We start from the raw sequence: 13243 nt of genomic DNA, 5'->3' as shown, positions 1-13243 counted from the left end.
TATGTAAATTATTTATAAGGATTCAACAAATATGTAAAGTAGGTATAAAATGAGTCTAAGCCCTTTCTTGCGCTAAGGTAAAATGCTGAAGCGCAAGGAAAAAAAATAGCGAACATTACGGGAACCGTGTAGTCGTTCGTAGCATAACTTAAACTGCCATTGACAGAAATGCTGAAATTTATTGAATTCCCTCGAACCACATAGTTGGCTATTGTCCGCGCGCCGGCGGTGAATGGACAGTTAAATTGGCATTCACTCAGGACTAAACAGTTGCCTAGATTTTTGCCTTTGACCCTCGTTTCCGCGTTCCGCACCCATATGCTATAAGCAGCTCCAACAAAGTTGCTTGAAATAAAAATGGAAATTACGTTTAGAAAGCCTGGCCCTTTAATACATAATACGCAACAGAAAGAAGTATTAAATGGTTATTTACGATACAAGTGCGAAAAATAGGAAATTCGCACATGTACCGCATAACGTTTTACAGTACATATTGCCCTTTAAATTCTCAACGTAAATAGTTACGTAATGTGCTTTTTATAGCACCTGGTGTCGTAATGTGGCACCAGATGTACTATAAAAGTTTATGGATTGACTAACTTAAAGCTTTATTAAATCGCTTGACTTTGGTATTTATTTTATTTTATTTTTTTATTTATCAGAACACAAAGTACAGTGTTACCTATAATTAAAGTTTCGCCAAACTGTAAAACAGTTTGTTAGTAGTAGTATGTCGGTCTAGGTAATTTAAGTTTAAATTAATCAGTTCCCGAATATAGAGATAGCACAGAATCGAGACAACTGGCGTGTACTCGTATCGGGGGCCAAGACTCATTTTAGGTCGCTGCGCCATTAAGTAGTAATAGGTAGTCGTTCCCGAATATATAAGGACACTAAGAAAACATAACATTAATTAGTTTTTACTAAACCGAACATAGCAACTTCATTCGTATGATTTTTGTAACCTCCCGCAATTTATATTGAAAACACGCTCGTCACATTAGCTTCATCATCGTGGGTGCCTACTTTAAGTAATTAGTATTGTTGGCAACGTTGATGTGTGCACATTCACACCAAGAAGTGCACTCCCTCGGCCGAGGGGCCCACTCCAGCACGTTTTTCTGTTTCTGTTGCGTATTTATCCCCTCTTCAGGTGTGTGTATGTTTATTTTACTCGTTAGGACTTAACGAAACTACAAAGAAGAGTGGGGTAACCAACTTATCTAACCTTGTAACTTTCGAATTGGATATATGAGAAAAATCGTAAATAAAAGTGCGTCATTTCCAGTTATCTAAAAAATCCAGGCACACATTTAAAATATATTTTGATCTCAATCAATCAGAACACTGTTCTAGAGACCCTGCACTAAGTGTGTAAACATATATTATTTTACACTCAAGTTGATTTTTAAAGTTGGACATGCCGCGAGATATATTTATTATCTTGTTTAAGGTGGAACTCTCTCAATGTTTAGTACATTTTCTACCTGAGTTAATTTATGTTTAGGTACTTATCGCTTTGATCTTACTCGGATACGGCCGATATTTTTTTAGGCAATTACGCATTTACATTTGAGTTTTTTGAAATTCACACAGAATGTGTAGGTACTCGTCAAAGTTATAAATATAATAAATATTAAAAAGAAAATGTGCATGCTCATTCTTTGTAAAAATAAGAGTAAAGCAAGTAAACATTGGTTTCCCCATCTGTAAGATTTTGCGCGCTCCTAAAACGTCATTTGGCATCGTAAAGGGTGACGGTTACCCATTACCGGTGTGTTCGATCCCCAATGCCCTTGAGTCGGAGTGGAGCGAAGTGGTGAGGCAGGGTAATTGATTCGATTGTGATTGTTGCAGGCGACGGCAGATGGATCGGCGGTGCGCGGCGGGGGCGCTGCTCGCGCTGGCCGCCTGCATCGCGACCACGGCGGCGGGTGAGTCATTCGACAATCGACAACACTAAGAACAAGCATAATATATCACACTCACACTGCTTTTTTCCATTCAAAATATAAGACTTGCACTACACCGTGCCGAGCTTGGCCATGTACGTAAATTATGATGTTGTGTACCTACTAGTGGCTATGTTGTAGGTAGGCATCGCGAGCATACCTTACTTAAAACTGAATAAATAAATGTATGCCTCCGCCATTTTGAAAAAAAATCCTGAAGAAAATCTATAAAAAAAAATCTATTTATTGTATAATATTTAATATAATATACACTTTTACATGCATGTTACAAATATTTAATCTAAATCATACGAGTACTATCAAACATCCATTAAATAAAACGGTAAACCTAACACACATAAACTGTATTGCCTGTGGGAGCTATGAATGAAAATTACATTGCCGTAATATCTACTGTCTACAGTGTCTACACCCGTGTAATTAATACCGAATTATTAAATACACGCCGCGTTGTAATAACGTCAAACATGATGTCGTTATGCAAAATAAAATGATACCTACATTAAAAAAGTATAACCAAATCCAATTGCTTAAATTGAAAAGCTAGTAAACTTTAAGAGATTTAATTGTTTATATCGTTTATATTACATAAATTACATTGGCCAAAATTTATTTGCTATGCGATAAAATTCGTTGTTATCGAATGAAAAACGCGTTATCACCGACACAAGTGTCTAATAGAGGAAATTAAAATATTGAATCAAAATTAAAAAGACTTATAATTAATTTAATTTAATATTACAATCAAGCAGTGGTAGCCGAGTGGATATGACGTCTGACTTTCAATCCGGAGGTCGCGGGTTCAAATCCTGGCTCGTACCAATGAGTTTTTCGGAACTTATGTGCGAAATATCATTTGATATTTACCACTAGCTTTTCGGTGAAGGAAAACATCGTGAGGAAACCTGCATACATCTGCGAAGAAATTCAAAGGTGTATGTGAAGACACCAATCCGCATTGGGCTAGCGTGGGGACTATAGCCCAAGTCCTCTCGCGCATGATAGGAGGCCTGTGCTCAGCAGTGGGACGTATATAGGCTGAAATGATGATGATGATGATGAATATTACAATATCAAAACCAGACTAATAGAGACTGCATCATAATAAATACAATTCATCGCGTGCTTATCCCAATAGGATTTAACTTTTAATCCTAGGTACATAAAATGTATCCAGTCAGTCTAAATTAATTTTACCTTTAAATAGATTACCTTCTTATGGTGATACACGCAATGATTAAAAACACACGACAAACATTAACAATATGTATGCAAAACGTTTTTAAAATAATTATTTATTGGAATAAGATACGACCATGAATAATGTATCGATGACGATATGCTAGACGGTATATACCGCTTAACAAGTGTCATAAGTATAATATGCTAATATTATTGTCGTAACAATGAATTATGGTTCGGTGGTATTTCCAGTTAAAATCATTATAAATAGTTTATATTTCTATGAAACAGACTGCAGCTACGTGTACCTATGTTTGACTTTAGATTAATTGAATATAAATCGTTTATTATGTTCTTTTATAAATATGTTAAGTATTCGTACAGCAAACAAAAACATCACCGTTTCACATTAGTTGACCTATTGACCGAAAAATGTGCGAAATGGGTTATGAAGAACAAATATAAAAGAAGGCGTTATAGCGTAGGCTTTTTAGACAGTGTGACACGAATTGACACGTACGATTGATCATTCCGATATGTTAATAGATTAGTATAATTGGAGCTTTTCTCAGCGTAGTGAATGAGTTGATGTAACAAATGTGAAGTTACGGTAATGATCTAATGAAGTTGTAGATGCGGCTGTCACTGTCATTAATTTCCGCTGTCCGCCCGCCAGGAGCCAGGAGCTAACGGCGCTGCGCTCGGCTTCCGCTCGAACGTGTAATTTCTCAATTTTCGCAGATCCACATAAACTTGTTACCGCTAGAGTTGTAGCTTTAATTTTATTATATTATCAAACAGGTTTCTGGGGCATTGACTTTTATTGATATACATATTATATATAATTATAATCCCAGATGCACCGTTTGTTTTATGGTGATTTCTTTATGTTTATTTTCGTAACGGTTCGCTTTATCATAAATATTATGATTAAATGTTGAAAAACCTGCATTTTTTAGGATTCCGTACACTTGTTTATAGAGATTAATTCAATTAATACGATTCAATTAATACGAGGGAGTCGTTGTTTGTTAATACAACCAACGACTCTACTTCCTAAACATTCAAAATTAAATGGACAGGCTAGTAGCTATAGCTTTTTAAAGCCTATCAAGGCGAAAACCACAAGAAAGCTATTTTTAAAATTTCAATGGTAGGTATTTATTCGAAAGTGTCACTGAGGTAGATATTATACCTGTCCAATTTCTTGGTCCAATGTGCAGTGCCAGTGCGTCTCACTCTCTCACTAAGCAAAATGTGAGACGCAAATGCATATTGAAATAAGAAATTGGACAGGTGGAATACCACCCTGAGCCAGAAGGACCCTTCGGCGCCGTCTCTGGGTAGTCTAGGTGAACGGTCGCGCCCTGCGCCTAACTGTACCTCAGGCTGTGCGTGTGTTTCGCGATGCATGTTATTAAATGATGCTATTTCGGTCTGCAGTCGCAGATTTAGTATCCGCAGCACGGTCATTTCAAAGAATTCGCATTCAATTTATGTTACATAGGAAGTATATTTAAATGCGGCCTACAATGTTTAGGTGTACCGTGTGAACTTCATCGCGCATGGCGACCACGGCGACATTCATTCATTGAAACAACAATCCATATTAATGTAGTGCAAATTTCAAATTCAAGCCGGCTCCTGATTTCGATTGACTTGGGCCATGTTCCTAAGCGCACGATTTTGCATTAAGTGGTTTTTTGTTCGTGCAGGGCCTTTTATAAACGTCACAGTGGTACATGCGGACGCAAAAGCGATTCATTAGTATGGGGCTCGTTGAACGAGGGGCTACGTCACGAGAACTTTGGAATTTTTGATAGAGACTTTCTTATTAGCACTCCTTGGCATAATATTTGAATTTATAAATATCTAATGACATTAGTTGTTAGTTCACGTGGTAGCTTTGGAATGCGAAGATTTACAAAGATAAAGATAAATATTATTTTTTATAACTAGATAAATTTTGAGCAGGTATTCATTCATTCAAATTTGTCATATTTAACATATTAGCTATTTTGTTTGCCATCTACAAAAAAAAATTTTTTTTGCTGTACAAAATAGTTTTTCTTAATCGATATGTGCATACTTTATAAGACCACATATTCATGTTATCTTTTATTACTGATTATTGAGATAAGATCACCCCAATAATTAAGGTGACAGGAAAGGTCATCATCCTATAAGTTTGAGTAAACAGGATACTAATTTCCGCTTGCCAGTACTAATTATTTCAGTTTTATGACCACGCGTAGAAGTGTGTTAGGGTCGAAATCATGGCCCGCAAAAACTGGATACTGACGACATTCCTGGCGACCGTTAGCTGGACGATCTGCGCAGAGGCAGCGTGCACCCGCCTTATAGAGCCAGACAAGAGAGCCCTAACGGTTCGTCGGCCACAGCTGATAAGCCACCGCCTCGCATAACTTACGTGATCAATTAAATTGCCATCGAGCAATTTTCCACGCGCATTCCGATACGAGCACACACTCACAAGTCACACGTTACTAAAAGGACTTATTGAAACAACACTAACGGTATTAGAATACTTAAATATTAAGAAGGCGTTAATGATAGTTGCATATGTATTCACTATTAGCGTCTGACCGTAACTCCCGCGAAGAAGTCGTTCAGCTGTCCCAAAACAGCTTTTTTCGGCTTTAAAAATGAGGAATTTTCCCAAGTTTAGTAGTTTAAGCGCATTTACTTAATTGATTACTTACATAATAGGTATTCGTAGTTTTTGAGTGTATGCAAGTGGCCTAAATGTCGGCTCGCGTTCAAACGAGGCTCCGTTACTTCAATTACAGCTTTGTCGAGTTTGGCCGCTCCAGTCATTACATGAAGTAAAACAGATTTTGCCTTCCGAATATTCTACAGCCCTGTATAATATATGAACCAACTGTATATAAGGTTCTGCAAGTACCTCAATCAACTAAACTTTTTAGACTTCTTTACCAGTTATGTATAATTGTATACTTTACTCTTTTGTTTAGTTGTATGTAATTTTAAAACTCCATTGTCGAACGCATGAAAATCCATCACCGTAAATACATCATTAATCTGTGTAGGTACTAAGTAGTTACTCGGCACCGTCATTTGATACACTTCGTAACTAACTTAACTCGTGCACTGATAAGAGAAACTAATGTAATGCTATGAGACCAAAACAAAGTAAAATAGCTGTTCTAACAAGACTAGAAAAATTAATGCAAGTTCTCGATTATCATACCATGAACACACGTGTTTTTAGTAATTACTTTTCGGTTTCCCAGAATCATTTCGCTTTCATTACTTTTACAGTACTTACATATGGTGCTACTTTCCCGCCCTAGTGCGGGAATGAGCACTTTCCTATGTCGAAAGTTTAAAGGGCGGTACGTACTACTGTAAAACGTTAAAACACTCCCGTCTGACGTGTTTTAATTTATCGCCACTCGTTGCGAATTTCCTACTTTCCGCACTTGTATCGTAAATAACTATTAAAGTGGCCTTTGTCGTACGTAGGTATCTAAAACATCAGGCAAATTTCACATACGTGGTGTTATAAATCCTAAATACCTACTTAATTTTAATTTAATATGTAATATTTTATAACGGGAAAAGAACTATTTAACAAATAATTTACCGGAAATGTGCTATTTATCGCACTAGTGCGGTAAAGTAGCACCATATGAACTGTAAAATATCTTATAATAGTTACAATAAAATATCTTATACTACTAAAACTAACACACTGTTGTTTTATCTTTTCAGCACCTACAGCCAGCAACCAAACTGCATTAGATTTATATGAAGGTAAGTTTTAAAATACCTGATTTTGGCATAATTAACACTATCTAAGTACTTAATGTATGCCCCTCCTTTAAACATATGTAGTGTTAAACTCTCAGTAAATTATAAGTATCTTATGTTCAAAAATCTAATTTCAGGACCTTCGGAAGGATGTTACTACAACTTTCAGCACTACGGGGAAGGTGATCGTATCATGACAAACGAGCCCTGCCTCAACTGCACATGCCACAATCGAATGCTGATGTGTTATCTGAGGGTCTGCCCCTTCACCAAACCTATTGGTCAAGACTGCTCGGTTGAAAAGCGCGCTGACCAGTGCTGCCCCATCGTCACTTGCCCTGATGGTAACTTTTACATATTATTTCGTAGTTTGATGAATGGACGCAATATTATTATGTATTAAACATTATAATTAATCCCCTCATGCTACCTAAAGTTAGGTAAATCTGCATAATAAGTATATGGGTAGCGATATGATATACATATCGGCCTGATTGAAAGTTACATTAAAAAAAAACATGTCTATGTCTCTCAAGAGCACAACAGCGTGGCTTTAGCTAATTAAAAATACTACTTGAAACCTAAGTTAGTGTATGACCCAGACATATCTATTCAGAATAAGATAGAAATCGACCAATCTATTCACGATCCCTATTTTCAGTTCCAGTTGACCTACTCACCTCGACTTCGACGTCATCTCCGTCTGAATATGGCGAGACTGGACTCGGCAAGTTGGACAGATACGGCTGCAGCATTAACGGGAAATACTTCCCCGAGGGCTCCAAGGTGCCGCCTTCTCCGAACAAACCGTGCGAACATTGCTACTGCATACGAAATATGACGACTTGTGTTATGCAAGAATGTACTCTTCACGTGGACGGCTGTACTCCGATTTATCGTAAAGACGTGTGTTGCCCTGTTCGCTACTCGTGTGGTAAGTTATTTACGTTTATCAAAAACGTTGCACCTAATAACCTTGTCAGATCTACTCGTACCAGTGTAAAGTCGATATTGACAGCGAGATTTAAAGTTACTGTTTTCTTTTTTCTTACTGAACAAAATCGTGTAAGAAATAACATGAGTTGCTCAGTGTTATTATTTCAATTTCATTCTCCCTAAAATCCCTAAGCGACACTTATACGTTGCCTGATAAAAAATACGTAAAAGCCCAAACGCCTTAACAGTGCTGTTCATGTTCACATAGTGCTGAATGGGACAGAATCTAAATAATGATATTTTTGACCTTGACTTTACCTAATACTATGCCTATAGTACAATAAGCATCACATATTGCTGGAGAAATGCCTCTATCTACTAATTAGTGGGCTTCTGACATTATGATCAATATTATATTCACATAAGATACCATAATTATTTATGTCTATATTTCCGTACAAGGATAAACCAATTCATTTCTTTATTTCCTCTCATCTGTCCTTTAATTTCAATATAAATGCCCTTCTGCCTATTTTGAACACTTAGCTAATTATAACAATTGTACATTTTCAGATCACCCCGAGGATGAAATACCACTCTTGGACGATATGACCACCACAGTGCGACCTACGCCAGGATTCCTTCTGACCACCACAACTCTTGCACCAGTAACACAAATGACACAAGATTGTGTGCACGATGACAAAATATTTGCTGATGGTGCATCAATAAAAACAGAAAAGGCTTGCGAACATTGTTATTGCATGAAAGGTGACATTGTATGTGTAGTGCAAGAATGTGGCACTCCTATGGAAAATGAAGGCAAAAACTGCACTTCCATGCCTCCACGTGAAGGCCAATGCTGCCCCGATACCTACATCTGTGAAGGCGATGAAATGACTACTGAAACGAAACCTGATATAGCAACTGTAACCCCCTTCGAGGATATAACTACATTATCTCCACCAAGAAGAGTAAGTGTAGAAGGCAGTGGATATAGAAGTGAAACAGATGAGCCATCGACCGAAGCTCCACCATTGGAGCCTGACACTGAAGGTAGTGGGGAAGAACAACCTTTCAAACCAACCGATGCCAATGAAATGCTTCTTCCGGAAAGTGAAACCTCTCATCCGTTAATTGTAACTGATCAAGATGAAATTCCAGACCATTATAGTCCAGGCACTACTGAAATACCCGAAACGGAACCTAAAATTACTGAAAAGACAACAACTGAGGCTGATAAGGGAGAAAATACCGTGCCGAGTGGAGATTTCGAAGAAGATAGTTCAGATAAAACTTCACCTGAAACAACAACTACTAAACTTGAAACAGAAAAAGAGTCCTCCTATGGCACGAAAACAACTACATTACCTGAAGATGAGTCTTCTCTAAAAGACAAAACTACTCCTCATGAAGAAATAACAGCTACCGAACCTGCCGTCATTGCGGAAACAACTATCGCTGCTCATAAGTTACATACATCCCCAGGTAGCATAGTTACTTCAGAAGACCAAGTGGCTGAAACTACGATACCCACCAGAAGGAAAGAAGAAGAAGACGTGCCCAAGGAAGCAACAACACTGAAACATTTGGAAGAATCTACCACTGCAAGTGACTTCATAGCTCCGGATGTTGCTGCAACGGAAAGCACTACTGCTTCATCCATAGAACAAGAAGTTAAAACTACAACTTCACAGTTAATCGAAAAAGAAATAGAAGTTAAAGAATCAACTACAGAATCAGATGCTATTAAGACAGTTACCCAAACTGCTACGACTGTACAACCTGAAATTGCTACCGAGTTTACTACTGTCAGCAAAGTTGACCTTTCTTATACTACATCAGCAAATCCTATTGAAAACGAAATTGATGAAGAATCATTCCCCACATTGCCACCAGGTAGAATACCCGGTGAAGGCGATTGCTTACTTGATGGTGTCACTTATAGTCACGACAGTATTGTACCCAGTAGCAGTCATTGTCACACCAGTTGTAGGTGCATCAGTAGCATTGTCAAATGTGAACCAATCATTTGTAGCCCACCGCCAGACTATATGGATAACTGTCAACCGATGTATGATTCTCCTGAATCTTGCTGTCCTACTTATGTATGTGACCATCCAAGAGAAACAGTTCCACCTCAATCACATAGTCAGATGGCAGGTACAGAAAGTCCTATTCCTACACCTACAATCGAATGTGATGGGGACCAATGCAAAACCGATGAAGATAAGAAAGAAACTACATCATCTGTACCGTGCACCTCTGAGGGTTGTACCGATGATTCAAATAAAAAGCCTGACGAATGTGGATCTCAAGGGTGCGGCGAATTTGCCGTTAAGCCAGAAGAAGCTCATCCAGCTATACCTACCGAAGAATGTAACGGCGATAGATGTTCATCATCACAAGATCATTGTGCCTCAGGTAAATGTGAAACAGAAATTCCAAAAGATCAAACGTGTAATGATGAAAATGGTTGTGAAATTCCTGTCATTCAAACGTGCCAAGGTGATGACTGCGCAACTCAACCTGACGTTACTGGTCCTAAGGAAGCATTCACACCTTGTGATAATCCAAATGGCTGTAAAGATCAAACGTGTAATAATGAAAATGGTTGTGACATTCCTGTTGTTCCAACATGTCAAGGCGATGATTGCGCAATTCAACCTGATATCACTGCTTCTAAGGTTGATTCTACACATTGTGATAATCCAGATGGCTGTAAAGATGTCCAAATACCAGAAAAAGTACCACCGTGTACAGGCGAATCATGCGTATCTGAATTGCCATCTCAGATACCACCAGAATCTCAAGATTGTAAGGAAGGCAGTGATTGTGGTCAAAGTAATCAGACTCCAACTGCTGAAGAATGCAACGAAGAAGAATGTAAAACAAAACAAGTACCAGAAATTAATAAACATCCTAGTGATTGCATTGGCGATAAATGCACACAACAACAAGATCATGTACCACACATAACTGATATACCAGAGTTTAGTACAGAGTCTACTCCAATAGTAACTGAATTACCTGAAGAACTGGGAACAAAATCTGAGGAACCAGTTACCGAGTTACCAAAGACAACTGATATCGAAAAAGAAATTGAACCCAGTGCAACCACCAAAGCTACCATACCAGAAAAGGGCGAGGAATCAGGTACAACTCCGCAATACGAAGATATTGATAATGACAAAGAAAAAGAAACTCCTGTTTCTAAGAGCCCTGAAATAGTAACCCAGGCAACAGTGGGTGAACAGGAAGAAAGCATTACTGAAAGTGCCAACAAAGAAACAACAATGGTTCCATTAGATATCACCGAGGTAAAAGAAATATTACCAGAAGCAACACCAGCATTCTCAGAAGTTCCAACGACAGAATTACCAAGCTTATCTGATAAGGATACTAAAGAAACAATTACAGATTTGCCAAGCTTTACTGGAACTGAGTTGCCAGAGCCAACGTCAAAACCAATCAGTGACACGGAGTCTGAACTTCCAGAAGATGCTGCTAAAGATAAGGACACAACCGAGGGAGCAACTCAAAGTAGCTCTCCCAAGATAACTGAGGAAACCACTAAATCACCAGAGATGTTAACTCTGGCTCCTGAAACTCTAGACAGAGATGGCCATGAAAAGCCAACGAAGGAACCAGAATATGTGCAAGACACTGAAGAAAAAATAACCGAGACTGAACGTTATACATCTGCACCTGAACAAATAACTGAAAAGGTAGAGGTAGAACCAATCCAAGAAGAAGAATCACAGGGTACGCCAACAACACCAAAATCTTATGAAGATCAAACAGCTGCTCCGGAGGTTCTCGCAACAGCATCTCCTGAGCCGCAAACTACTTCAGCACAAGATGAAGACAAAAAACTGTCAGCGTCTACATCAACACCTGAGCTTGAGCTAGTCACCAGTAAACCTGACGATACCAAGCAGACTGTCGGTGATATGTCATTACCAGATACTACGGAAATAGCAGAAACGCAAGCTCCAGAGATAGTTGTTGATGAAGCTACGTCTAAACCAGAAGACCTTGATCTTTCTGAAAACATTACTCCAGGTGATGATGAAATAACGCCTAAACCGTTTATAACATTACCTCAAGAAACGTCTGCTGAAGAACCTGAGGACGACAAAAACGCAGAAACACCGCCACCTGTTACAGTTGACATTCAAACGCAAACTCCAATGTCCATTGTGAAAGATCACGGTGACGATGACAGCACAGTTACACCTGAGCCAGCAATAACCACTGAGCGTAGTACATCGGAATCAGAATCACCGGACTCCGCGCAATCACCGCAGCCAACAAGCATACCTGCTAAAATACCATCGGAAGAGTCAGTATCCGATATTGGAAAAATGCCTAGTGTGAGTGATGAAGATAATGCGGTTACGCCAACAGAATTACCTGCAGAAAAGTTGGGAACACCAGCTGTCGCGGAAGATGTATTCCCAACAGAAAAACCTGTGGATGATTCAGATAAAACTGCTCCAGAAACGGAAACTAGCACAGGTTCTTCGCCAGTATCAGTACCAATTGTCACTGAACCAATAAGCTCGGAACCTTCTGTGACAGAAGCTAATCTCCAAGAGTCTAGTGCCCCACAAGAAGAACCAAGTGACAATACGGAAACCAAATCGCCTACCTCCATCCCGGAAAGCTCATTACAATCAACCACTGAAGGAGGAGAAATCATTACTCCTTCTCAGGAACAAGAAGATGTTACTGAACTACCGGAATTAATAGTTCATGAACACCCGACGGAACCGTCTTCAGTTGAAAAAGAATCTGAGCAACCTGTGACCGAAGAGGCTGCTACTAAGGAACCACAGGAAATGATACCGGAAACGGTAACGTCTGATGTACCCATACCACAGGATGCTCTAACTACTACTCCAGAAATACCAGACGGCGTTACTGGTCCTAAGGAAGCATTCACACCTTGTGATAATCCAAATGGCTGTAAAGATCAAACGTGTAATAATGAAAATGGTTGTGACATTCCTGTTGTTCCAACATGTCAAGGCGATGATTGCGCAATTCAACCTGATATCACTGCTTCTAAGGTTGATTCTACACATTGTGATAATCCAGATGGCTGTAAAGATGTCCAAATTCCAGAAAAAGCACCACCTTGTACAGACGAATCATGCGTATCTGAATTGCCATCTCAGATACCACCAGAATCACCATCACGGAAACCAGATCAAGAATCTATTACAAAAGCACCGGAAATCACCCAACCTGAAACTACAGAATCTAAGCTAGATGAGGAACTGACTCACATCCCTGAATCATTCTCTACTGGAGCACAAAAAGAGGTAACAGAAGGCCCAGAGTTACAAGTC

The 13243-nt window shown here is 38.9% G+C and overlaps 1 protein-coding gene across 1 annotated transcript in view; it reads left to right on the top strand.

Annotated features, from left to right (window-relative positions):
• Positions 1 to 13243, top strand: part of LOC134665208 (mucin-2) — a 40117-nt gene that overhangs the window by 21240 nt on the left and 5634 nt on the right. Inside the window, exons 2-6 of the mRNA XM_063522080.1 lie at positions 1858 to 1934; positions 6912 to 6953; positions 7088 to 7294; positions 7612 to 7884; positions 8460 to 13240. Of these exons, the coding sequence (XP_063378150.1) occupies positions 1868 to 1934; positions 6912 to 6953; positions 7088 to 7294; positions 7612 to 7884; positions 8460 to 13240 (5370 nt within the window). The 5' untranslated portion in view covers positions 1858 to 1867. The remainder of the gene's footprint in view (positions 1 to 1857; positions 1935 to 6911; positions 6954 to 7087; positions 7295 to 7611; positions 7885 to 8459; positions 13241 to 13243) is intronic.

Source organism: Cydia fagiglandana, chromosome 6 (assembly GCF_963556715.1).
Source record: "Cydia fagiglandana chromosome 6, ilCydFagi1.1, whole genome shotgun sequence".
In the NCBI taxonomy this organism is placed as follows: domain Eukaryota; kingdom Metazoa; phylum Arthropoda; class Insecta; order Lepidoptera; family Tortricidae; genus Cydia; species Cydia fagiglandana.
Note: the sequence above shows the minus strand (reverse complement) of the source record. Positions and strands in the feature narration are given on the sequence as shown.